The sequence below is a fragment of the Oryzias melastigma genome, linkage group LG12, assembly GCF_002922805.2.
Source record: "Oryzias melastigma strain HK-1 linkage group LG12, ASM292280v2, whole genome shotgun sequence".
Classification (NCBI taxonomy): Eukaryota; Metazoa; Chordata; class Actinopteri; order Beloniformes; family Adrianichthyidae; genus Oryzias; species Oryzias melastigma.
Window position 1 is genome coordinate 26819276 of NC_050523.1, and position 27373 is coordinate 26846648.

The following is a 27373-nucleotide window of genomic DNA, read 5'->3' on the forward strand; positions in this document are numbered from 1 at the left end:
CCTGAGAGAAAATAATTCTTAAAATTAGTGTTGAAAATACCAAATCTATTCAGAGTACTCCTTAAAATACCAATTCTCTCCTCCCACCCCCCCCGATGTCCTAATTAAATCGTAAATAAAACAGTTAAAATCAAACTTACATTCTTTTTTGTATTAATTGTTTTATTGAGAATAACTTTGAGAACATTTAAATATTTCTAATAATGAATATAATAATAAAGGAAGACACCTTTTGCCTGCCGTACTATCGTCCTCTGACAGCTCGACCCACGACTTCTCTGCAGGACAGCAGCTCCTAACGTGGGGCTTGTCTGAACCCAGACATGTAGACGTCGACGGATGCTTTTATTCAGCTCTTAAAATGAAATAAATCTGATATTTCACCATTCAGGTCCTCCATGATGAAGGAGTTTTGACAGAAGCTTCAGGTTAATAGACTTTCGGAGAACTGTCAAGCAGCCACTCCAGCATTAAAACAAAGAGGATTTACATGCATTTGACGTGAATTCCATTCATTGTGAATGGACAATTGATTTCAAATATGCGAGTGCGAGGTGTGTGCATGCAAGTGGTCCTCGGTACTCGCGTGTGCTGAAACGTGGCTTGTGATCTGTTACACCCCCATGCAGGGATTTCTCACCAAGGGACTGCTCTGTAACCTGCAGCAGCTCCTCCACTTCATTCCTATCTAGAACACTTTCCTCTTCAAACCTGAACCCCAGCTTCTCTCCCTTTGTCAGTCCTGGATCCTCTCTGCCTCTTATGAACCATTTAGAAAAGTCATATTCCACAAGATCTAAAGCTCACTGGAGCTTCTGCAGAGAGCAACAAGGCTCTGATGTTTGCTGGTGTCTGCAGTGTGTCCCAGTGGTCGCTTTGGGAAAAACTGCGCCTCCACCTGCCGTTGCACCAACAACGGCACCTGCAACCCCATCGACGGCTCCTGCCAGTGCTACCCGGGGTGGATCGGCAGCGACTGTTCCCAGTGTGAGTTTGACCAGTACAATCATTGGATGTAGTTCCCATGGAAACAGCCATGAATCTCAGCTTGGATGTCTCCGCTGCAGCCTGTCCGCCCGGATCCTGGGGCCCCAACTGCATCCACACCTGCACCTGCCACAACGCAGCGCGCTGCAGCGCCTATGATGGGGAGTGCAAGTGCACCCCCGGGTGGACGGGTCTCTACTGCACCCAACGTTAGTGACAACACACGCGCACACTGATGCACGCACACACACAGGCCAGACAAAACCAGGAGAACTTGGACTTCATTATAACCAGAGTCTACAGCAGAGGTCTGTAACCTGCAGCTCCAGATCCACATGTGTGTCTTCTATCTCTCCATTGTGGTTCCTTGGACAAACATAAAATAAGTTATGGAGACTGCTGATCCAGACATGTCAAGAAAACAAACAAACAAAGCTCACAAACTAAGACTACCAAGGTCCAACCCCAAACTAAAAAACAAAACCCAGCAGAGTAAGACTGCTGAGGACAAAGAGGAGAAAAAGAAAGAAATAAAATAAATAAAAAGAAATTAGTAATTTTTTTAAAGTAAGGATTATTTAATTGGCATTTATTTAATTTAGATTAGTTAAATGTATAAATTGATGTCTGAGGTTCACATAGATGATAAACTATGTAGGTTTTTACATCCTGTTGACCTGAAGACGTCTTGTTTGATCAACTCTACCTCCAGAATGAATAGATGTTATATGCAAAGAGAAACTTTGGGAAAAAGTTTGATCTTAATGAGTTAAAACCACATATTACCTTGTTTTCTTATGGTCATTTAGATGGTCCTGTTTGGCACAGAGCATCTTTAGCTTTGAAAATAAGTTATTTGAGCTTCTGTCAAGAGTCAAAAACAAAACAAAATTCATTTTGAGACATGCTAGGTTTTTGCTTGGTTTTGATCAGTAGAAAAAAAGGCCAAACGGCTCTTTTACTGTTGAAGGTTGGCAACCCCTGCCCTAAAAAAAACTTAGACCATGGCGAGGGATGGCACATTCACACAAACGTCCATGCACTCACACAATCACATACAAGAGCAAATGCTGTTAAAACGGAAACACCATGAGCGATGATTCTGGTCTTCTGTTCATTAATGTCCACGTTTGTTTTATCTGGAATACATTCGATCAATCAGAATAAATCATTGTGACATGTGCAGAACTACCTAAACTAGAAGAGTAGTTCTGCTGTAAACCAACATGGCTGTGGCTAGCGCTTAGCGAGAAGATCTTCTGAGTGTCCTCTTGTTATTTATTCATTTTCTGAAGACGTACGTTTTTTCAGGCTGTCCTTTGGGCTTCTATGGGAAGGAATGTTCTCAGAGCTGCGGGTGCAGAAATGGAGCAGACTGTGACCACATATCTGGACAGTGCACGTGTCGCACCGGCTTCATGGGACTACACTGTGAACAAAGTAAGATGCTGTATATGTCCATACTGGCACTGCAGTCTTCTACACATGTTTTTCTCCACTCCATTGCTCTTGCAGTTTCTTCAACGAATCTCTTGCAAATTTCAAAAGATGTTTACGTTTTGGGCTGCACGGTGGTGCAGTGGTTAGCGCTCTTGCCTCACAGCGAGAAGGCCCCGGTTCGAATCCCGGCTGGGACCTTTCTGTGTGGAGTTTGCATGTTCTCCCCGTGCATGCGTGGGTTTTCACCGGGGACTCCGGCTTCCTCCCACCGTCCAAAAACATGCTTCATAGGTTAATTGGTGACTCTAAATTACCCCTAGGTGTGAATGTGAGAGTGAATGTGTGTGATTGAGGCCCTGAGACAGACTGGTGACCTGTCCAGGGTGTACCCCGCCTTCGCCCTTCAGTAGCCGGGATAGGCTCCGGCACCCCCGCAACCCCGAAAGGGAAGAAGCAGACAAGAAGATGGATGGATGGATGTTTACGTTTTTAAAGTATTCCTGCTGCAATCACCGGATTCCGACTGTGCGTCATAGGAGTAACATGTTCTTCTTCCAGTTCTGCAAACTCAACCCACTGACAGTATAAAAGAACAGGACTGAGTAACCCCTCCTCCCTTGCATTTTTTTGCAAACATTTTCCAAACGTAATGCATTGTGGTCTATATTCGCCAATGTAGTGATTATCGACGCACACTGGTTTTTCACAAAGACTTCTGGGAAATCTTTAGGGCAGTCAGTTTTGGAATTGTAGATTTGAATTGTAGATTTGTTGGATCTTAAAGTAAGTCATTTTCTGTGGTTGACACACAGTGGTTGTCACTCTCGCTTAGTCCAGTTCTCATATACAGTTCAACCCCAAAGGGCATCTGGACCAAACTGTAGGTCCAGGGGCTTCCCATACTGGGCCTCTTCCCGGTGGGACATTCCCAAAGTACTTCCCCAGGCAGGTGCTCAGGAGGCTTTAAACCAGAGGTCTGCAGTACAAAGTCAGATTTATAGATTTCTATTTTCCATCTTTTTAGTAATTTATTTATTTATTGTTCTTTCCTATCATGGTGCGGCAACAAGTCGATTTGTGTTTGTGCGTGTGTGGAGGGGTGGGGTTTGAGTGGGATTTGTTTTTAAAATTTCTTTATGTTTTATGAAAAGCGCTTTGAGTGATTTTTTTACTATAAACATAAAGCTTGATTTGATTTGATTTGCAAAATGCGCTGTAGAGCCACGTCTGGCTCTTCTACCCCTCCATTGTGGCTCTCTGGTTTAAAAAAACCTTTTAAGAAAAAGCTTTTAGTTTAAAAAAGTAAAAAAAAAATAAATAAATACAAAAAAAAGTCAAATAACATCCCTCTGCGAGCCTCCAAAGCACAGTATCCATAGGGGTTTGATAATCAAGAACTAAACATTCTGACAAATTCCAGTGTTTTAAGTTTGTCTTATAGTTCAAAAATACCAGTAATTAGCTTTGTTTTAATTTTACAAAGTTAGATTTATGAATTTCTGGCTAAGAAGCACTACAAACATTTAAAAATCAAAATGTAAAAAAAAAGTTTACAGTAGTTTTTTTTCTATGCTAACATATACCCAATCTACCACTAGACCTTCTCCTTTGACATGATCTTATGTGACACAGAAAGTCTTTTATTTTGAAAAGTAGTCTTGTGAACCTCTGTTAAAAGATATAAGCTGTTTCATATTTGAAAAAAAACCCAACTATTTTACTATAAAGTTTGCTTTATTTATGCCAAAAATAGTTTATTTATATTTCTCCTGAAAATAACAGAAACACAATAACAAAGTCTTATTCTTCTGAAGGATGTGCTCTTTAAGTCTTAAAGGTTGCAGACCTCTGCTTTAAACAAATGAGTTCAGCTCCATCACTGCTGCTCCCACAACCCAACGTGGAACAATAGATATCTCATGGATGGACGAATGAACTGGATCCTTTTGAAATGAGATCCTGAGACTGCTGTCCCCCTCCGTCTCCTCACCAGAGTGTCGTCCTGGCTCCTATGGTTATGGTTGCCGCCAGGTCTGTGACTGCCTCAATAACTCCACGTGTGACCACATCATTGGAACGTGCTACTGCAGTCCCGGCTGGAAAGGCGCTCGGTGCGACCAAGGTCAGAGCATCCTTTCACCAGGAATTAGTCAGCTGGGTTCTTAACCAGAGTGTTCTCCATATCTGTCTTCATGACTGCATTACCTGAAGTGAATCAAGAAGCTTTTCTGTCCCTCTGCCTGCAGCTGCCGCAGTGGTGGTGGGGAACCTCAACAGCTTGACCAGTGTAGCCATGCACATGGACACCTACCAGATAGGAGTCATCGCAGGGATCATCGTCCTGGTGCTGCTGGTGCTCCTCCTCCTGCTCCTCTTCATCATGTACAGAAAGAAGCAGAAGAGCAAAGAGCCCACCATGCCGCCTGTCAGCTACACATCAGCACCCAGAGTCACCACTGATCACCTAGTGGCAGGTACTTCAGGATTCAACACACCTCCATGGCATGGTTGCATTTGTTACAGTCCCCACAACAGAACGTTGACCAGGGGTCTCAAACTGCCTTAATATGAGAATTCATTCTTCTGCATGTCCACTCTGCTTTGATCATAGCTTTGTATTTGTTTTGTGATGTTTCAGCTTTATGCTTAACACTTTCCATTTGCTTTTGTCCTTGGATCTGCTCGTCAGAAAAGTTCTTAGCAATAGTTGCTAGCGTCATTAGCTCCTGTCATTTCACAGAAGATATTGCTTAGTAGTTCATAGACACAAACAAATGTTCAGTAGACATAGACACTGGACCAAAGATATAGACGGTGGACGCAAAAACATATTTTTGGCATAAATGGACCCCACACAGCCCAGCCTCCGCCAGACTCCGCCTTCAGTGGCTCCAAGGTAAATGGGGTTTGAGAACCCTGTTGTAGCCCATGGTGCGAGGCCCGGTGCGCCCGCCAAAGTCTTAACCACGATCACATCTGACGTCTCCAATCTGGCCTCTCCGCCGCTCCAAATCCGTTTTGTTGAGTTAAAATTTTTGCTGGACGCCGGAGCCGAGTCGGGTTTGAGCTTTTAACGACCTAAACTGGAAATCATAGAAGTGAATGTTAAGTACATTTGGGACATTTTTCAAAATAAAACCTATTGTCCGCTGACTCTGAAGCGGCTCGTGAATCTTCATATAATCGTGGAGGATAATTATCATCTGGAGCAGGTTTGTGTCTTTTGGTTTTTTTCCCACTTTTTCCAAAGCATGATCAAAAGTATTTTTGATGAGTATGGATCGGTACCAGACATTCTTCAGCTCCAGAGGTGGGGTGGTGAGACGGGGACGGGGGTTCTCTGTATTCACAGATGTGTCCGGTCCCTGCATGCCGCGCATTTCATGCTGACCTGATCTCCTGTTCACCTGATCCTGCTTCGTCTTTGATTCGGCTTGTTTGCCGCCTGCCCCGACCCTTGCCTGGACCCTGAGCACTCTGGGTTCTCCCCGATGCTCCCATGCTTGTTGCTGACCCTGTTTTAGATTTATGGGCATTTAGCTGTGTTACTAATCCTGCTGTACTTGGAACCAGCCATCTGTCTGGTCTTTGACACGCATGTAGATCTGCTGAGCGAGGAACTGATAATGGCTGCACAGGAGCAGAAACTCAAAAAGAGGCCATTTCAGCTAAAGATGAGGGAGAGCCAGCTCAGCTTCTAGGCAGCACAGGTGCTCATTCCCAGCCTCAGGATGGGAGTGGCTTCACCTGTGCACAGCAGCAACACAATTAGCTCATTCTGCCACAATGACAAAATAATTTTTAAAAAATGCACAAAAAAAATATAAACAAAAACCAAATATTCTGTACAAACGACAGCTATAGGGAGGATGACGAAAATCCAGCTTTCTTTTTATGAAGCTTCAGTCAAATGATTAATGTTTTTTGTTCACCTATTTATGACCTAATTGTAAACTTAGATTCAGAGAACTGAAAAGTGTTTTATTATCATGAAATCTAAAGTAGAAGCATTCAAATAAGTTTACAGAGAAGTTCTGAAAACCTCAGCTTCAAAGGATTTTCATCAGACTTTGCTCACAAAAAGACTTTCTTCATGACACTACTGACAAAAGTCAACCATTTATTTATTACTGTTTATTAACTGCTGTCTATCATCAGACAGATTCAGTAAAAATAATTCTATATTTTTAAGCTCTTAAACTTTGATACAAACTCCTTGGCATTTTGTGAGAATGATCAAATGTTAAAAAGGAAGACGTCACTTTCTTTCCTTGTCATTTGCCAATTTTCTAGACGCTCCAACCAGCGAGGTCCATCCGAGTTACTTCTCCAACCCCAGCTATCACACGCTGACCCAGTGCATGGGCCCACCGTACGTCACCAGTACTGCGTATGGGAAGGTAGGAATGATCGTTAGTCAAAACACACACAAGTCTGGAGCCAAACTGCTCTGCAATTCTCAATGTTGTTTTCAGACCAAATTTGGGCAGGTATCTGCCGGCACAAAGAGCCTGGACCAGAGAAAACCAGTCCAGTTTGTGGCTCCCACTGGCCCTCTGTGTGCTGAATGGAATCAGGGGGACTGCATGGATGATCTGGGTCAGTGCTGATACTCACAGAAAGCACATCTCACACGGGTGACATACAGCTGAGACTAAGGTTAAACTTAAGTCTGACAATGGTCACACACATGTGATAGACGTGTCACAAAGTGTAACAGAGTATTAAACAAGTTTACGGATGACACAGATAGAGAAAGTGACCCAGGAAAACATGGGCAGTTTGGAGAAGTCTACTTATCCTTTCAAAATAAATGATGTTGGAAAAATGCATGCTCAATCTAAAGAAACATATGGAAGTGTATGTGGCTCAAAATTCAAAACAAAAGTCAATGTTTGGAAAAGATGGCATGTCAGAGGAGGAGCACTGACGTCATCGTGGTGCGCCGCTTGGAACTGCTAACTCAAACTGATTTATGAGACACTTTTTGCGCGACGGGATGTGAAAACGAAAAAGCGATCTTCATTGGCTTTGTCACTTTAATTATGTTTCAGAATGAGCTGTGATGATAAAGAAAATGAAAAAGCTGTTCAGATAATTAAATTATTCATTTTATTTAAGAGACAAGTAATGCAGTTACATTGTGAAAATGAAAAAGCATTTCTGTTGATCCATTTTAATTTTCAAATTTGATATTTCTTATTTCTAATTTTGGTATAAATTTAGCGGGGGATTTCTTGAAAATTAAATATCAAATGCTATTTTCTTTATCATTTCAATTATGTTAAAATGATGTTATGTTATTTTAATTATCTGTTGAGCCGTCTTGAAGAAGAAAGGAGAAAGCCGTTCGGAGAATTGCTTTTTCATTTCATTTAAAAGACAAGTAATGCAGGTACATCGTGAAATTGAAAAAGCATTCCTAGTATTGACTATTATTTTGTCCCGGTGCTCTCCTATGGGGTCCAGATGACCCCACCCTTATATTGATGTGCAATTCCTCCCATGACAAAAGGGAAAAGGGTTTTATGTCTGCCAGACACCAGTGAAGATAAAAAATCAGTGAAAAAAAATTCAGTGTGCTGTCTTATGGGGTCCAGATGACCCCACTTTTAATGTAAAGAGGATAGCACAAGTGTTACAAACGTAATGCATTAGAAGAAATTAGAGCTGTCAGGCAATTAAAATTTTTTTATCGCGATTAATCGCGGTTTGGCCAGAGTTAACTCGCGATTAATCGCACATTATTATGTGGCCTTTTTTTAAGGAAAAAAATGTGTGCTTCGTGGAATTTAGCAGTTCTACATTAATTATGAAAACAAGAATGACAAAATGTATAGTTTTCATCAGAAATACTTTATTTTGTAACATTGTATTGAGATAAACTTTCTTAACAATAAAAGGCTGTAACATAAAATGCCTACTTTTCTTTTAATTTTATTTTAATGATCACATTTTTACTATTTCTTTTGATTGTTTATTTTAATGTTTTATGTAAAGCCCTTTGAATTGTCTCTGTACATGAAATGTGCTATACAAATAAACTTGCCTTGCCTAACAAAAGCCCAAGTGCAAGTGAAGGGCATTTTAAATTCAAAACTTCAATCAACGTTCAGTAAAATAAAATAAAAAACATCAAAAATAACATTTCCATAACACTTTCATGTTCATTTTTTGTCAGGACCAAATCTTTTCCTCCTCTGCTGAACTACAGTAATAAATGAAATAGAGATTTATCATTTCCAATTAACTTTTGTTTTTTAAAACATTAAAGACTGAGAAAAGCGGGATACACTGTGGATAGTTTGACAGTCTGTTACTGCCGCCGCGTTCTCTGGCTGCAGCTCGATGCAGCGACGTGTCCAGCGGAGCTCACGCCATGAATATGCCGGCAGACAGACCGCTATGCTGGGGCTGGATCACGCTTAAACCTCCAGAACATTTAAAACGTCCCCCGGTGAGCTTGCTGTTCGGAACGTCGGGGGTCCGCAGCTCTCGGGACGCGGCGCCGGACGCGAGCCGGTACCACCAGACGTGGTACTGGACGTGAACCGGAGCCGGGTTAGAGTGCAGGAGCTCTCCAGGTCCTAGCGCCGGCCGGTTTAAGCTCGCAGCTCGGTTGTTGGAGAGCCGCCTGTGATCTAGTGAGAGCAGCCAGTGAGAGAGGACGGGACACCCGCGCGCGCGGTATGGAAAGGCACGTATGAGAAAATCCGCGATTAATGCGTCAAAAAAATTGTCGGCGTCAAGTACGTGTCAGATTAACGCGTTTTTAACGTGACAAATCTGACAGCCCTAGAAGAAACACATGTCAGTCTTGACGTACGAACAAAAACAAAGGCTGATTATTTCTCTTCCATGATATAATTGGTTTTTCACATAGAAGACATGCACAGAGGAACTCCAACAGGCACTTTTCAAGCTGCATTCACACCAAATGCAACTCGCACATCAGTGGCGTTGAGTTTCCTTGTTACACCAATGAACAGATGTGATTTGATTGCTGGCCGTGCCTCATCGGTCTGGCAGCAACGTGTTTTTGAGCGCCGTTCTATTCATCCTTTATCTAGAACAGCTGTGGGTCAGTGTGATGATCAAACTGATTTGTTGTCATGAAGTGTCATCAATGTGTCTTTCATTTTATTTAATTTGTCTAACTTACACTCTTAAAGTTCTATAACTCTGCTTTGAGGTGTTCATTTACAGGATTCTCACCCTTCCAACCTCTGATCCCCGTTTTCTTTTGTGTTAGCAGCCTATGGCGTGCACAGAGGACACGCTGGGAAGTCTTTAAGAGGTGAGGTTCTTATAGAAGCTGTACTTCTCACACTGACACCTTCTTCAAGTCTCACTGGGTTCTTTTCTTCAGACTTGGTGAAAGGTGCAGCCTATCATGCCAGCTCATGCTCCCTCAGCAGCTCTGAAAATCCATATGCCACAATCAAGGACCCCCCTCTGCTGTCAGCCAAAGGCACAGAATGTGGCTATGTGGAGATGAAATCTCCAGCCAGAAGGGATTCAGCGTATGCTGAAATAAGCAACAATGGCCTGTCCAACAATCGGAATGTCTATGAAGTCGGTGAGTAAGCTCCTCCGTGTTTGGTTTGGTTTCTCTGATTTATTGAATTTAGATTAGTTAAATGTATAAATTGATGTCTGAGGTTCACATAGATGATAAACTATGTAGGTTTTAACATCCTGCATGAGACGTAGATCTGCAGGAGATCTTTTTCTGCCCAGTTAAAGTTACTAACATTTCTGTGTTCACAAAATCACTAAAAACAGCTCAAGTCAGACCATTTCAAAGTGTCCGACAATAAAGAAAAACTAACTGTTGCATAATTTTCTGACATATCTCCTCTTTGCTGTTGCTCATAACATTGTTAACAAGTGAATTTGAAACTATCAAAAAAATATTCCTATTAAAAGTATTCCCATTTTTACAACTATCATTTAAAATACCCTGAAAAAGAACAAACACTTATTACAACAACTACATTTAGCCTTGGCTGTATTTAAACATGCGCAGCCAACATGCTACAATATACATCTTGGCTGCTCCCATTACATGTAGCCAACATGAAGTTCCATCAGTTTTTGTGCTTGACCGCCTTTAAAACACATGAAAATTGCATCAAGAAAAATAGAACCTGTTAGAATAATATCTGCTTAAATGAAAGGTCAATATTTTCAATGAAACCTCCAATATTGAAGGATTATTCAAATTAAATTTAGATTTGTGAACGATCTAAGACAGGAAATAAAAATACAGTTCAGCAGGACATTCATAAAAAAATATGCATTTTTCTGTTGAAATTAGTTAGGTTAGCTTTTATTATTCAATTGTGTTAAACATCTGTCAGCTTTGCCGTTCTAAGCCCGTAAATCGAAAGTAACTATTCACATTTTCATCCCTGTTTCCATTGTGTCTGACGTCACAGTGAAAAGGGTCTATTGTAGGTGACAAATGAGCGCTAGTAAACAGTAAAATCAAAAGGAAGAATCCCCTTGCTCCCTGGCGCTGGTCCGGTGTGTTACACAGGTGTGTGTCACACCTGCTGTGTGCACGGTCATAAAACAACGTTCTTGAACGCACCACATGCAGCCGCTGTGAATGCAGCATTATACTAGATTTCACTCAGGAATCGTTGTGAAACCATTCATGGTATTCCTAAAAGAAGAACAGGAGTAAGAACAACAAAGGAAAGTCAGTGTTTCCTTCTGTTAGTTGGCAGTTGTTCTAAAAAACACTTGGAGTTCTGATCACAATGTTTAGGCGTACTACTGTCAGAGCTTTTCCACATCCCACAGAGACCAGGATTCCCTGGTTGAATGCCAACAAGCTGCATTCTGGTGGTTTGTCATCTTTCTTCAGCTGTAAACGAGCTTGTTTGTGGTTTCAGAACCAACAACCAGCACCAGCCAGTCCTGTGAAGACGGCAACAGCCCCCTGCAGCTTGGACAGGAGCCATATGACCTACCAAAACATAGCCACATCCCCTGTCACTATGACCTCCTTCCTGCCAGAGAGAGTCCATCCTCTGAGCTGCAGGAGCCAGCCAGTGAATGAAGTCAGACTTGGACCTGTTTGACCTTCCTGGATCACTCCACAGCGGATCTCCTCTTCTTCTTTTCTTTTTATAATCTCCAAGATGATCACTGTTTTATATCCTGACTGGAAGGAGAAGCATCTGTGTTGCTAGTATGTTTTAACAGCAGCTGCTGCAGCAGCATCTTTTCTCTCGTCCAGGCGGTACGGCCTCAGTATACCCTTGATGACGCACCGTTAACAAAGACAGACATTGTTTCAGGTCCTCATTGTGGCTCTGAAATGCATCCTCAACATCCAAACCTGAGAACTGTCTCATCTCATCGGGACAGCACTGATCCCATCTTTTCTGCTCTGGAGATAAAATGAGGTTTCAGATTCTGAACACGCAGCACACTGAGGCTTTCTGAACATTGCATGTAATATTCAGCACTGATCAGATCTCTATTTTTATTACTGTATTTTATTATTAGTTTTGTGCTGATTGTTTGAGTGTATGTATTTGTATTAAAGATTAAATGGATTGTTTCAGTAAGAAGTGCAGACGTCTTTTTGACATCACCTGGAGCTCAGGTCAGTTTATAAAGATGATCTACTGAGTTAAACCTCGACTGACAGCCAAACCTTTTCAGTCAGCAGGATAAAAGTAACTTAAAGTCCCACTTTGTTCTATTCTAAAAGTGTTCCCAGTGGTCTTTTAATAATGATGATGCTATTTTTAGCCAAAATCAAAAAAGGTGTGATGTTTTCAAAGACATAACTTCTGCAGAGCTGCAGAAATTTGACTTTTAAGTTGTGAGCGGGACCACTGGAGCAAAGAAACCCCACACCCCTCCCCCTTAAAGAGAGATCTCCGTTTACTCCCTCTCTCCCTAGCTTACAGATTCCTCACACCCTCTAAATTTAAAATATATGTATGTAGCCAAGTGTAGAATGACGACTCCAAAATACAGTACAGTGGGTATTTTATTTCCCGACTAGGTGAACAGCATTAACTTTGGTTTGATTTGGTTGTGTAGCAAAAAATAAAATGTTGGATGAATAAAAAAAAGAAAAGAATTCCAACAAGACTACAGCAGCTGTCTTAATCTATAATAAAACAAAATAGAAGCCACTGATTATGTACATGTTCATAGTATTAGGCTTACATACTTTGTAATAACATTCAGAAACTGAAACTCACATAAAAGTGATGACAAATGACCGGCTCCGACTGGCACGGTCTCACCGACGAGCAACTCTGGCAATGTTGTAAATTAATATCCAACAATCCCGGAAAAGATGTGTACGGTAATAAAAAAAAAAAATACTCACGCCGTCCTGCAGCTCCGTAGCCTTCCTGAACACCATGTTGGCCTTGCTAGCTAGAGCCCTTCCCATCACCGCCACGGCTTACTTCGATAACCTGCCACACGCCGTGATGCGCTTCGCATTTTTTTGAACACCCATTAATCACAGTTCTCTCACTCCAAAAGCGCAGCTTACTCTGCTTATTTCCTCGATCATGAAACACTTTCCAACACCGACGCACATGTGTCGAGCCAGGACTATCAGACTGCCATATTGTGATATCCTCCCGCCCGTGACGACATGCTACCTTGTGAGCGTTGTCTCAATCAAAACAACAACTGCGTCACTAACTGGCCCCTCCAGGTATTACCCATTTTACTTAATATTTGCTCACTTGACCTGGTTACATGTATTAAGTCACCACCTGTGATGAAGAGGCTGAGACGTTTGGATCCATCTGCTTGAGTCAATGAGCAAAGGCAAGACATAAACGTAGGTTGAGTCCAGGCAATGGTCAAAACACAATAGCAAGGCAGAAGGACGGTAAGGGTCAAGGCACGGAGAACCAGACAAAGGGGAAAACTGCTCAGACTGTAAGTAATACGAGGATTTGCACTGATGAGGAAGCTGGAGTTGGTTTAAATGCTTTGTAACCATAATTATGATGATGAACAGCTGAACAGGAAGGAGTCTATGGCAGTGGCTGATGGGAGTTGTAGTGAGGAGTCAAAAGAGTCGGGACACTGGCGTGAGCTCCCTCTGGTGGTTGGAGGTGGGAGCTGATCTCTGAACTGTGAAAGAGCCCCCTCTTGCGAGCAGCTCCAGAAGCAAGGAAGTGGTCGACCTCAAGACCCATGCGCAGGCCTGTCTGGATGGTCACTAGAAAGTCTGAGAGGAGAGAGAGGGATCGAGAATGTCCTCAGAGGTGCCCCAGGACCGTTCCTCAGGTCCATACCCCTCCCAGTCAACTCAATACTATAGTCGACCTCCCCAGTATCTGGAATCCAGGAATTTGTTGACCCGGTAGACCTCCTCGCTATAGGAGGATTGTCGGGATTGACAGTTCTCAATTTTGGCTCCACGTCGCGAGGTCCCGAGGCGAGTTTCAATAGTGAAATGTGAAAATTTGGCCAGATGCAATAGTCAGAGGGTAAAAGTAGACGAAACTAAACAGGAGTGATTTGTCTCAGAATTTGGAAGTTTCCTATGAACCTGGGGATGAGTGTCTTGCATGGCAATCTCAGGCATAGATCACGGGTTGACAACCACACCCACTGATCAGGCTGCAGGTGGGGTCCCCGCGGCGATGCTGATCATCCTGTATTTGGTACCGACAAATGGCATGCTGGAGCTGAGTGTGAGCCGCCTCCCAGATGACTTTGTAATGCCGAAACCAGGCCTCCACAGCAGGCAACTCTGTAGGTTCCCCTGACCAGGGAAAGAATGGTGGTTGAAATATTAGCACACTCCGGAAAGGGGAGAGACCTGTGGCTGCTTTCTTCAACGAGTTTTGGGCATATTCGGTTCAAGCTAGATACCACCTCCACTCCTCCTGATGTTGACTACAGTAGAACCTGAGGAACTGACTGATTTCCTGGTTGAGGTGCTCAACTTGGCCGTTAGCCTGGGGGTGATAACCTGAGGTGAGGCTGATATTGACACCTAAACCTTTACACAGTTCTCTCCAGACCCGGGACAATAACTGTGGACCGCGGTCCGACACGTTGTCCGCTTGAAGGCTGTGATGTCAAAAAAAAACATGGTTGATGAGTTGTTTCACAGTCTCCATGGCGGTGGGTAACTTAGGTAATGGGAGGAGACGACAAGCCTTGGAGAAATGGTCTATTATAGTCAGAATAGTGGTGTTGCCTTTGGAGCGAGGTAGATCGGTGAAGAAATCCAATGCTATGTGGGGCCACAGGCACTGAGGTGTTGGCAGTGGTTGTAGGAGACCGACTGGAAGTTGGCAAGGGGACTTAGCCATCTGACAGGTCGCAGATTCAGTAACAAACTGAACCAAGTCTGACCGTACTGTGGACCCCCAGAAAGAGTTCTGAATTAGTTGTTGTCTGCCTCGACCCACGCCTGGACTTTGACTTGCCTTTGTCTTGCTCCTTTGTTTATTGTTGTTATTAAACCTTGGTTGTTTATGGATCCAAATGCCTCTGCCTCTTCGTCATAATAAGCTCTCCGGACTCTTCAAATGGATCCACGTGTCCAATCATTGCAGCTATGATGCCTCTGTCTTTTTAGAAGAGCAATCTCGTATCGGTCCACATGCAGCTAACTCAATAGCTAGCTGCCCTCACAACACGGAAGTTCGTCAGTCACCAGCACTTGACGTATCCGTCACCTCCACTGCTCACCTGACACTGGAGTTACGGACTTGGAACTCATTGAAGATTTATTCAGGCAGCCTTTACATTCAGCACTTCATCTTCAGTTTTACTTCCGTCATTTAGAGCATATCCTCATAACCAGGCGTCCCCTTGTGGTCGCCAATATAATTACTGTTGTAACAAATAATACCTGCCTTCTCCTTGGTTTTCTCCTAAAAAGTGGATTTGTCTAGATGTTTCAGCACTGCTGTACAGAGTAAGATAATCCTGGCTGGGTCTTTTCTGTGTGGAGTTTGTATGACAGTGGTGGTTTTTTCTATGGGCGACATGGGCAGTTGCCCAGGGCGGCATTTTCCAGGGGACGACATGGATGGGGCGCTACTGGTGTGACTCGCCCAGGGCAAAGACCGCCACTGTTGTATGATCTTCTCGGGCATGCTTTCCTCTGGACACAGTCTAGAAACACGCCTCGTAGGTTGATGGCTTGGTCTAAATAGTCTATTAAGAGTGTTCTCCAGTGACAAATTAGTGAAAGTGTGGTCCTCTTTCCCACTGAAGTGGTTGTGTAGTTGATTAACCTTGTGACCCCAGGATAAAGCAAGAAGATGAAGATAACTGGAAGATACATTAGCAGGCTGCATTAACTTTATCTATGCTTTTATTACCCTGATCTTATAACTGAGTGAATATCAGAGATAAGAAATCCTTTCCACACCGTACTATTTATAAAATAGATTTGTTTGAAAAATCTTTACATGCTCAGATACTGAAGGTAGGATTTCACTTAAATGGGTCCATTTTCTTTTCAGGCATTGAAGTCATTCTTTTATTAGGTCATTCAAAACAAAATGAAACCACTGCTTAGTTCATGCTTCAATCATATTTATTTTGTTGATTTTTTTACACCCACAGGGAGAAACAAATGACAGAAGAGATTAGCCCTTTTACCCAGATTGAATCAATCAGTGGAGAGAAAAAAAATACCAAAAGATGTCAGTATTAAGGATGGAAAGAGAGGATCCTTAACACTCTCGTCAGCCTGGATTGACGGTTCACTAACAGCATCCAAACCGGACCTGGTAGTCCAGGCATTCCTTGGAATTCTGGTCGTTGTTACGGCAAACAAAGCCCTTGGTAGGGTTGAACCTAAAAGATGGAAGCAACAATAATGAGTTAGTAAATATTTTTCTCAGTGACATTTGTATTTCTGCTCTGAAGAACATTCAGACTGGTTTGAGAGTTCTAAGTACAGCAGTTTTAAAGTTACTTAATTGTGATAATGTCTTCTCTTTTCCTTAAAAGCCAACTTCAGCGACATGTTTTTAGTGTGTTTACACTTGTGGAGCTGATAAGACTGTTTTTCATTTAAAATCTTTTAGTAGTGGTAATGCGCTCAAGCTTTTGCAGTGCTGTAATTTTGTCAATAAAAGGGGAGTTTTTTCAAAATCCGGCAACAAAACTGAAAACTCAGAAATTTTGATACGCAGCGTTACAAGTTTCAGAATTTTACTTCAAACACGTTTATCTGCTGAGAACCTTTACGTAATGGACACTCACATGTAGAACTTTTGCCCAGTGAATGGGGCCGAAGTGGAAAAAAGTCCTGTGGTTTGAGCCTCAATGTACTGAGGAGTTTCACAGATCTTTCCTGGGTTTTCCTTTCTGAGGTCACTCAAATCCTCCCAGTCTCCAGTACCAGAGGGATTGTCCCGATCAAACCACTCAGTCCAGCACACTGCAGCCAAAACAGTCAGAAGTTCTCAGTGTATTTCTGTACACCAGTGAGGAACGTGGACATGAAAGTTGATCAAATGAGCGCTAACAGCACCTTTTTCAGTACAGTAGGAAGAGGGGCAGCTGAAGCGAACTCTGTAATCTTTGCACATCCCTCCGTTTTGGTCTTCATTTCTGCAGACAAATCCTGATGTCGTGTCATACCTGAAAGAAAATAAATTCATTGTTTTGGCTCTGTGGACAAAATCCCCCTGAGGTGATGAAGCTGCTGTCTGGACAGAGAGCACTGAATTCAATAGTTACTTAAAGAAGACTTCTCCGGTCTGGTCTGCAGGAGTCCCAGACAGAGTCGTGGCTTCAATGTCGATAGGATTTGGGCAGACTTTATCGGGGAACTGCTTCAGTAGGTCCGAAAGAGTCTCCCAGTCTCCAGTCGCAGTAGGATCGTCTCTGTCAAACCACTGAGTCCAACAGTCTGGAACAAAGGTTGTCAAGATTAGAGGACTACAACTCAGGATCCAGTTCTGTTTTTATTTGGTCTGAACACGAGTTTGAATATCTGACATCATTTCTAAATAATTGAAATAAAAATGCTTACAGTATTCAGAGGAAAATAGAAACTTCGCGTCTGTGAAAGCAATGAGAAAACAGACCGTTAGCATCCACAGTTTGACTCTGATTTCAGAAAAGGTCATGAGTGTTACAGCAGGTTCTGTAGTTGATCACCTCTATTGGACTGCATGTTGTTCAGATTTGAGTGTTTTTTAGCTCTATTGGACTGCATATTGTTCGGATTTAACCGTTTTTTTATCTGGAAATGCACAGGATGGTGAGAGAAAGGTAACCACCAGAGCAATGATCCACTGTTGGAGAAAACAGAAACAGCTGAGTGAGTTTCCAACATGTTCTTAAAGAGATCTACTTCATATAATGTTGATAAATATTGAAAAACCATCAAGTCTCAAAGATCTCAGTAGATAAAAGTCTAAAGGTAAAATAAAAAGTACACATTACCAGTTTGTTCATGGTTGCAGAAATGGAAAGTTTCCTTCTTAACCTGCTTTTGGACAAACAAGTAAAGAGTATGAGATCAGTGATATTTAAATAATGAAAAAGTTTCTTTGTATGAAACTCACCCACAGGAGCTCCAAGCAGAAGATGCAGCTGTCTGAACCTCGGCCCTTTTATACCATCTCCTCCACACCCACCTGCAAAGACCTGTTGACCTCCAAGATTTTAGTGGTGACTTCAAACTAGTTTTACTGGATTTTCTTTCATCTTGATGCTTGTAACAGGAGCAAACATGGACAAACTGGTCAAGGAGGCTTGACCTTAAAATATTTCATTTATATAAATGACTGCATCAACTTCCTGAACTACTCAGGAGGACTTTTAGTTTCTCGTTCTTCATCAATGTCTTTTCTTTTATCTGACCTGATTGTAGGGCTGCACGGTGGTGCAGTGGTTAGCGCTCTCGCCTCACAACGAGAAGGCCCCGGTTCAAATCCCGGCTGGGACCTTTCTGTGTGGAGTTTGCATGTTCTCCCCGTGCATGTGTGGGTTTTCACCGGGGACTCCGGCTTCCTCCCACCGTCCAAAAACATGCTTCATAGGTGAATTGGTGACTCTAAATTGCCCCTAGGTGTGAATGTGAGAGTGAATGGATGTGTGATTGAGGCCCTGAGACAGACTGGAGACCTGTACAGGGTGAACCCCGCCTTCGCCCTTCAGTAGCCGGGATAGGCTCTGGCACCCCAGCGTCCCTGAAAGGGAAGAAGCGGCGAAGAACATGGATGGATAGACCTGATTGTAAGTTCTTGTGGACCGTCAGGTCCTCTGGAACAAGTCTTTTCCTGAATTAGAACCACAACTTATTGTGATGTCTCATCTTGTATCTTAAACAAAGCTTGTTTTTAAGTTTTATTATTAGTCTAGGTTTATTGGAATGGAGAGTTGAAGAGAAGAAAGATGATAGAGAGAGGGGGATATAGAGGGCACAGAGAAACACAAACTTTGGACACAAAGAGAGAAAAAACATCAAAATGCACAAAGAAAGATACTTGAAGCTTAAGGTCATCAATGTCCTTAACGTTTGCATAAGAGATGTATTATTGTGTAAAACCACATACAACTACACAATAAAATGTCTACACAAACACACGTGTAACCATTGTCTGTCGATCCACACAGACAACAGTAAACACTGCTTACACGCACATATACAGTGGGCCACCTATTGTGCAAGTTCTCCCACTTGAAAAGATAAGAAAGGTCTGTAATTTACATCACAGCTAAAATACAAAGAAAAAAACATCCAGAAAATCACATTGTCTGATTTTTGAAGAATTTATTTGCAAATTATGGGGAAAAATTAATATTTGGTCACCTTCAAACAAGCAAGATTTATGTTTCTCACTGACCTGTAACTTCTTCTGTATGAGGATCCTCTGTCCTCCACTCATTACATGTATTATTTACATTAATGTTAGAACTGGTTATCTATATAAAAGACACCTGCCCACAACCTCAAACAGTCACACTCCAAACTCCACAGGCCAAGGCCAATGAGCTGTCTTGGGACACCAGAAACAAAATTGTTGACCTGCACCAGGCTGGGAAGACAATCTGCAATCAGTATTCCCAGTGAACCAAGTGAATGACCTGCAAAGAGCTAAGTAACAAAAGCTACCATCAGTAACACACAACACCGCTACCCAGGGACTCAAACCCTGCAGTGGTAAATGGCGTATACTTGTATAGCGCTTTCTACCTTCCTTCGAGGGCCCAAAGCGCTTCACAGTCACAGACCCATTCACACATTCACACACACATTCACACACTGGTGGTGGCTCCGCTGCTGAACACTGGTGCCAACCTCCCACCAGAGACAATTCGGGGTTCAGTGTGTTGCCCAAGAACCCGCTTGCTTCCGATCAGGAGTCGACCGCCCTACCACTGCACTACGGCCGCACTAGTGGCAGACGTGTCCCCCCGCTAAAGCCAGTACATGTGCAGGTAAAGCTTGCTAGCGAGCATCTGGATGATCCAGAAGAGGATTGGGAAAATGTCCTGTCAGACGAAACCACAATAGCACTTTTTTGTGAGAACTTTGAAGTAGAAAAAATGTTGAGTTACATCCAAAGAACATTATCCCTACTGTAAAGCATGGGGATGGAAATATCCTTGTTTGGGGCTGTTTTTCAGCAAAGAGACCAGGACGATTGATCCGTGTAAAGGAAAGAATTCTCTTGTCTATTCAGCTACTTCATCTCTGAAGGACCAAAAGTCATGCAGACCTTTACGTGGATTACTTATTCCTTTAGCCACCTTTAATGAACAGAGTTTTGTCTTGGTTGTTTCTTTATTACACTAGGTTCAGGGATAACCAGTTTTATTTAGTCTGTTGGTTTTTAACTATTGTTCATATTTTGTGACTAATTTTCTGCATCTTTAAAATTACCGGCATGAAGCCCAATGAGGCAAATTTTCTTTGTGATTTTGGACTATATAAATAAATTTGACTGAATTCAATTGAATTGAACTTGGGTCGTGGGCCAACCAAGATAAACATTTATTGAACACTTTAAAATTAATGTTTAAAACCGTAACTTTTTAAACATGGGTATGAACTAGATATATAGCATTACATGTGATAATGCTAGTGTGAATGCTGTAAGCTGAATTTGGCCGTTGGAGATGCTAGTGCTGATAGCAGAAGATGCTGTAATTGATAGGGGAAAACGTTGAAACTCCAAAACTCCAAAACAGCCTAAAAAAATTAAAGAGAAAAGCCTAAATTACCCCAAACAATTAACATGTAGCTGAAATATTAGCAAAACTAATAGCCTAAAAATCTTTATAAATGCCAAAGTAGTCCAAAAAACTAGCAGAATTCCAATTTTTAAAACCTTAAAACTGTAACTTTTTAACATAATTATTGATAATAAAAAGGCAGAAATATTATTCCAGAAAAAATCAACTTAAACATTAAATAAAATTCTTGTCCGCTTTGCCCCTTTCGGGGTTGCGTGGATGCCGGAGCCTAACCCAGCTACTGATGGGTGAAGGCGGGGTACACCCTGGACAGGTCGCAAGTCTGTCGCAGGGCCTCAATCACACACCCATTCACTCTCACATTCACACCTAGGGGCAATTTAGAGTCACCAATGAACCTATGAAGCATGTTTTTGGACGGTGGGAGGAAGCCGGAGTCCCCAGAGAAAACCCACACATGCACGGGGAGAACATGCAAACTCCACACAGAAAGGTCCCATTGGATGTTTCTGTTTCAGATCCCCCAGCCGGGATTTGAACTGTTAACAAAGGGGCGTCTTCACGGTACTTCTGTGGTGCTTCTGCGTCCAGTGTGAACCAGGCGTCAAGGTTGCTTTTCAAATGAGAAGTTTATAAGTGCTACAGTGTGCATGTGGGGTCCCCTGAGTTTCTCTTGCTCCATGTTGCTATATCTTGACTAGATGTCTGTGAGTGCATTATAGCTGATGGCTTCAGGCTGGTTGTTTTGTACAAGAGCTACACCCATGCCCTGTAGTGATGCTTCCACTTCTGCTGTTGGAGGTATGCTAGGATTTTAGAATTCCAAGTATGCATCTTCACTGACCAAGTCATTATGGTCCTATGACTTTGGTGTCCCAGTAGACGTCTTAAGCTAAGTGCTTTGTCAGCAAACTTTGGTATGTAAGGCGACAGCATCCTAAAGAATCTGAGTAACTCCTTGTTTTGGCCTTTTTTTAAAATACCATGATTTTCTAAAGCCTTTAAATAATTATTTTGAAATAAATTTACCCTTTTAACAGATTTTAAATAAGGCCGGGAATCAGTTAAAAAAAATTAACTAATTAATCGCAAATCTGGAAAAAATTAATTGAGATTAACCAACATTAATATATTGTTATCACTTTGTAGTTAGAGTATTTGCCAGCAACTTATTATCTGTAAATAATTATAATATCAAATCACACACAAAATTGTACATTTAGAACATTTATTTTTATTCCTTTGGAACCTAGAGTCTAAAACTCAGTTTTGTCTACTTTTGAATTTACCTCTATTTTCAATTTGAAAGACTACCTATTTGCTTTTTAGGTATTATTTTAATCAGCACAACCTCTCCTATGAAACACGAAAGTTTTGTCATTTTCTCATGATTGTATTCACACAATGGACATAACATTATGCAAAAACAGAAAGTTCTGTCTGGAAAAGTTGATTTCTCTCCAAAGAGAACTGCTGTTTATTTTACATTTTTCCTGGAATTCTGTTTTCCTTTCTTTTTTTCCAGCTTTTTCCTTTTAAACTTTCTTTTTAATGCTAATGAAAAATAATAAAAACAACTTTTTTTTGGAAAAGTGTGATCCAGCTGGATTTCAGGTCGGCTGCTCACAGGTGGGGGCGTGTCTGTCTTCTCTGACATGTTGCCTCGCGCAGTGTCTGGGGCGGGGAGCGGGACTTTTGCAGAGAATCGCAGAGTTTCCTCAATTTTCATACAATATTGGGGAAAATTCCTGCCGGTCCCCATCCAAAAATAAAATATTGATCTGTTTCTTCTTTGAAACTCTCACAGCAGAGATCTGCGTTTCGCTGCAGTCTTCAGAGAGAGAGAGCTAAAGCATTCCACCTTATTTATTAAAACAGAAGATCGGTTTGTCCAGAAACTACAAATAAATCCCATATTATCTCTTTAATTTAATAAAATCTCAATCACAGGATGTAAAAAAGAGCTTGAAGTTTATTTTAGGCTGAGTTTTATTACAGTGATCTCGCAGCTGCAGGCCAGGATGCCTGAGAGCGATTAAAAAATATTAACTAATTAATTATATTTTATTAATCATGCGTTAACACTTCAACTAATCCGGAACACTAAACCTTTATTCACATTAAAATTTTAATAGAAGTGGCTACAACTCTGAAATCGTGTGGAATATCCACTTACGGCTACTCATTTTCAGCCCTCGTGTTGCATCCAGGTCCTCTTGGGCCCATCACCAGCCTAAATATGCTAAATCCTGTGCTTTGTTTTAACTTTAAACATGCCTTTTAGGGTTTGCAGTTCTAATAAGTTGCTAAGTCTATTGGTCTTACTTATTGAAAAATGTATGCTCTCTAAATTAATAATTTCTGCTGTAAACACAAGGGCATGTGTTTTACACTACACTTCATAGTAAATAAGTAAGGCAATAGAATTCAACAATACTGCATAACACTTTCAGCGTGTTAGAAAAAGTAACACATTTGAAATAGGGATGGATTTTTTAGGAATTTAGCACGTAGAAATTAACTATCAATGGTCTACTGATTTTATTTTTTCAGACAGTATTATAAATCATTGAAAAACAATCACAATTTCAAAAAATCCAAAATTACATTCAGTTGAAAAATAATTATTAACATTGAAAATATTAATAAAGATTTCAAAGACATCTATGGTTCTTGGAAATGCAAAAAAAGAATTGTCAATATAAGGCAGTAAACCCTGAGGTTGAAAAACCTCAAAACATTCCATTTTCAAATTAGTTTGCATGTTCACATGCATGCACAGCTTTCAACGCCCTCCCACAGTCCACAAAGAGGCTTTTCAGGTTGATGGATGGCTCTAAGTAGTCCCTCAAGAATGCATGGGTGTAGCCCTGTGACAGACAGACAACCTGTCCAGGGTGTGGTCCTCCTTCACCCTGGGTGGTTTGGATAGACTCCATTAACCTTGTGACCCCAGGACAAAGTGAGAATAGATGATAAATTGAACTGGAAGACATATTAGAAAGTTACATAACCTTCTTTATCTCTGATTGTATTAAATGGATCTTAAAACTGAGTAAATCTCAGATAAAAGGAATCATTTCCATACCTTCTTATTATAAAAAAACACAGATTTGTGTGAAAAATCTTTGCATGCTCAAATACAGATGGGATGATTTCACTCAAATACTGAACTGTAATACCATATATATAATACTGTAATGTATAGCACACTTCATGTACGGAGACCATTCAAAATGCTTTACATAAAACATTAAAAGAAACAATCAAATAAATAGTAAATGTGTGATCATTAACATAAGATTCAAAGAAAGTAAAAAGATTTTAATGTAAAACAAGATGTAGAGGTAAACTTTTGAATACATACTATCAAATACAGCTGATAACAGGTGAATTAACCTGGATTTAAATATACTGAGTGTTCCAGCTTGTTGCAGCTTCTCCATGTTTAGTTCTGACTCTAGGAACAGATAAAAAACCGGATCCAGATGACCGGAGAGGTCTGGCTGGTACATACTGGGTCAGGAGGTCAGTCATGTATTTTGGTGCTAAACCATTCAAAGCTTTATAAACCAGTAACAGAACTTTAAAGTCTATCCTCTGACAGACAGGTAACCAGTGTAAAGACCTCAGAACTGGACTGATGTGGTCTACTTTCTTGGTCCTTGTGAGAACCCGAGCAGCAGAGTTCTGAATAAGCTGCAGTTTCCTGATGGATTTTTTTGGTAGTCCTGTAAAAACACTGTTACAGTAATCAAGTCGACTAAAGATGAAAGCTAATACTAATGTGTCTTAACATACATAATATATAAAACATACAATTTAGGCAACAGCTTAAATAAACAGTGCAATTAAGAACTAAAGGGCAGAGAATACACATGTGTATGGCTAGCATACACATGTCAGGAACAGGCAAACAGCTGGATCCAGGTTTGTTTGGCACAGACAGGACAACAGGTGTGAAGCACAGCTATAAGTTCACAAAGTTAAATCGAGGTCAGGCAGGCAGAGGTCAAGCACGAGGGAATTAGAGAACAGAGTGGTCAGGGTCCTGGCGAGGGATGAAGCAGAGTCAGATGAAACAAAGATCAGGTCAGGTTGAGAACGCTCAGTGATGCAGGCAGAGTGGCACAAACAAGACTTTGCACTGAGCAAGGTGTGAAGTAGGTTCTCATTCCTAAATACTAGGGCTGGGTATCAGTTTTAATTTCTAGAAATTATTTGATTCGATTCACAAGAGCCTGAATCAATTCAGTTCCGATTTTTTACAATTCTTTTGATTCTTCAATTTAATTAAATTTTGAGTTTACACATTTATACTCTTATGTTTAGAAATTAGAGCTGTCAGGCTATTAAAATTTCTAATTGCGATTAATCGCATTGTCTGTAGTTAACTCGCGATTAATCGCAAACTAATATATGACCTTTTTTTTAGGAAAAAAACGTGTGCTTCGTGGAATTTAGCAGTTCTACATTAATTATGAAAACAAGAATGGTAAAATTAATAGTTTTCCTCAGAAATACTTTATTTTGTAACATTATATTGAGATAAACTTTCTTAACAATAAAAGGCTGTAACATAAAATGCCTGTGGTGGACCAAGCAGCCAAAAAGCAGGACAGAATACAAAATATATCAAAAAAGTTGGAAATTTAATTTTCTTTTCAAAAAAATGATTTAAATTACACACTGGGCCCTTAAAAGAGGTCAACTAAACAATAAGGGAACTCAGGCAAACGGCAACATAAGTTAGCAAAGTAACATGAACTTGAACAGACTGAAAACTGACCTACCCTAAACAGAGACACAAGGGAACATATATAGTGGGTGATTAATCCACTGAAGAAACACAAGGGGGAACTGAAAAGGACAAACTCTAACTACAAACAATATTCCAAAACAAAAACCACATCTGTTAAAGTGTTAACTAAATCTAACATAAAGTTGCCTTTAAGAAATTAATGACAATAACTAGAAAATAAAGCAAATTATATTTATCTATACAAATATGAATATAATCCCCCACTCTTGGCCATGGTAAAGTCCTTTCAGCTGCTTGCTGTTGTGGTTGATTGCTGCCAAGTGCTCATGTTGGGTTTGTCAGGCCTGACTTTATTCATCCAGCAGATGGCGGCATCAACAGCAAGCACCATGGTCTTCTGGGGCCAGCAACTCAAAAAAAAAAAAACAAATATATTAATAAACTTAAACCACAATAGAAATAGAAATATGGTGTGTGATGCATTTACTGCCCTGATGGTCCTGTGATGGCGGCGGCCATCACAATCCCTAACAAAAGCCCAAGTGCAAGTGAAGGGCATTTTAAATTCAAAACTTCAATCAACGTTCAGTAAAATAAATAAAAAACATCAAAAATAACATTTCCATAACACTTTCATGTTCATTTTTTGTCAGGACCAAATTTTTTCCTCCTCTGCTGAATTGCAGTAATCAATGAAATAGAGATTTATCATTTCCAATGAACTTTTGTTTTTTAAAACATTAAAGACTGAGAAAAGCAGGATACACTGTGGATAGTTTGACAGTCTGTTACTGCCGCCGCGTTCTCTGGCTGCAGCTCGATGCAGCGACGTGTCCAGCGGAGCTCACGCCATGAATATGCCGGCAGACAGACCGCTATGCTGGGGTTGGATCACGCTTAAACCTCCAGAACATTTAAAACGTCCCCCGGTGCGCTTGCTGTTCGGAACGTCGGGGGTCCGCAGCTCTCGGGATGCGGCGCCGGACGCGAGTCGGTACCACCAGACGTGGTACTGGACGCGAACCGGAGCCGGGTTAGAGTGAAGGAGCTCTCCAGGTCCTAGCGCCGGCCGGTTTTAGCTCGTAGCTCGGTGGTTGGAGACCCGCCTGTGATCTAGTGAGAGCAGCCGGTGAGTTAGAGGGCGATGAGGGATGCCCGCGCGCGGTATGGAAAGGCACGTATGAGAAAATCCGCAGTTAATGCGTCAAAAAAAATTGTGGGCGTCACGCACATGTCAAGTTTAAGCGTTTTTAACGCGACAAATCTGACAGCCCTAGTTTAAATATAAATTTAGATTTTCTATCATGGTTATTATTCAGATCAGCTCTGGGGTTCTGTTCTCTATTCTCATCTACTTCTCCTCTCTTCTATTCTTTATTATTTATTGTATTTAGTTCCCCATGCTTTTGTTGGTGCAGTTCCATTCACATGTTGTTCTTCTTTCCCACTCTCCTCTGGGGAGCAGGAGAGATTTCAGATCCCCGGTGGATCGCCCACGCTCCCACTCTTGGCCGTGGACCACGCCCCCAACACCATCCCGCATCTCTGAGTGAGAGTGATTCCTGCTGGGTCATCTGTCCTCCTGGTCGTGGACTGCACTTCTGCTTCATTTTGACAATGGACTTCATCATCACTTGTACCTCAGCTTTATCTGAATGAACTCTCTAGATACGTAGTTGTAGAAGCTAATTTTTCTTTAACAGTTCTGGTATCGCCTGTCCGTCCTGGGATAGGATCTCTCCTTCATGTGGGAATCCCTAAGGTTTCTTCTTTTTTCCTGACTCAGGTTTTTTAGGAGTTTTTCCTTACCGGGAGGGAGGGTCTAAGGGCAGGGATAACCAGTTTATGTAGTCTGTTTAGTTTTTAACTATTGTTCATATTTAATGAATGATTTTCTGCATCTGTAAAACTACCTGCATGAAGCCCAATGAGGCAAATTTCCTTTGTGATTTTGAGCTATATAAACAAAATTGAATTGAACTGAATTGAATTGAATTG

General features: G+C 41.4%; 2 protein-coding genes across 3 annotated transcripts in view; one reads left to right on the forward strand and one right to left on the reverse strand.

Annotated features, from left to right (window-relative positions):
• megf10 (multiple EGF-like-domains 10) overlaps positions 1-12011 on the forward strand; it is a 54213-nt gene extending 42202 nt beyond the window's left edge. The window contains exons 16-25 of one of the 2 annotated variants that reach the window (XM_024261962.2): positions 859-987; positions 1068-1196; positions 2299-2427; positions 4421-4549; positions 4674-4901; positions 6721-6827; positions 6903-7026; positions 9680-9724; positions 9797-10006; positions 11331-12011. In XM_024261962.2, the coding sequence (XP_024117730.1) occupies positions 859-987; positions 1068-1196; positions 2299-2427; positions 4421-4549; positions 4674-4901; positions 6721-6827; positions 6903-7026; positions 9680-9724; positions 9797-10006; positions 11331-11497 (1397 nt within the window). In that variant the 3' untranslated portion in view covers positions 11498-12011. The remainder of the gene's footprint in view (positions 1-858; positions 988-1067; positions 1197-2298; positions 2428-4420; positions 4550-4673; positions 4902-6720; positions 6828-6902; positions 7027-9679; positions 9725-9796; positions 10007-11330) is intronic. The other variant, XM_024261963.2, reaches the window with a different exon arrangement.
• A 3971-nt stretch (positions 12012-15982) lies between these two features.
• On the reverse strand, positions 15983-18189 carry LOC112139224 (mucin-5AC). Its single transcript, XM_024261952.2, has 8 exons — positions 17976-18189; positions 17854-17896; positions 17566-17702; positions 17438-17467; positions 17143-17314; positions 16934-17043; positions 16663-16840; positions 15983-16251 (listed from the first exon to the last, which is right to left on the reverse strand). The coding sequence occupies exons 3-8, from the start codon at positions 17621-17623 to the stop codon at positions 16161-16163; spliced, it is 639 nt and encodes a 212-aa protein (XP_024117720.1). The 5' UTR covers positions 17624-17702; positions 17854-17896; positions 17976-18189; the 3' UTR covers positions 15983-16160.
• Between the last annotated feature and the right edge of the window lie 9184 nt (positions 18190-27373).

Coding starts and splice junctions, on each gene's coding strand:
- LOC112139224 (XM_024261952.2), bottom strand. CDS start 17,623: ATGCAGTCCAATAGAGCTAAAAAACACTCAAATCTGAACAACATGCAG. Junction 17,315..17,437: donor TCTATTTTCCTCTGAATACT/GTAAGCATTTTT, acceptor CCTTTGTTCCAG/ACTGTTGGACTCAGTGGTTT. Junction 17,044..17,142: donor ACCGGAGAAGTCTTCTTTAA/GTAACTATTGAA, acceptor ATTTTCTTTCAG/GTATGACACGACATCAGGAT.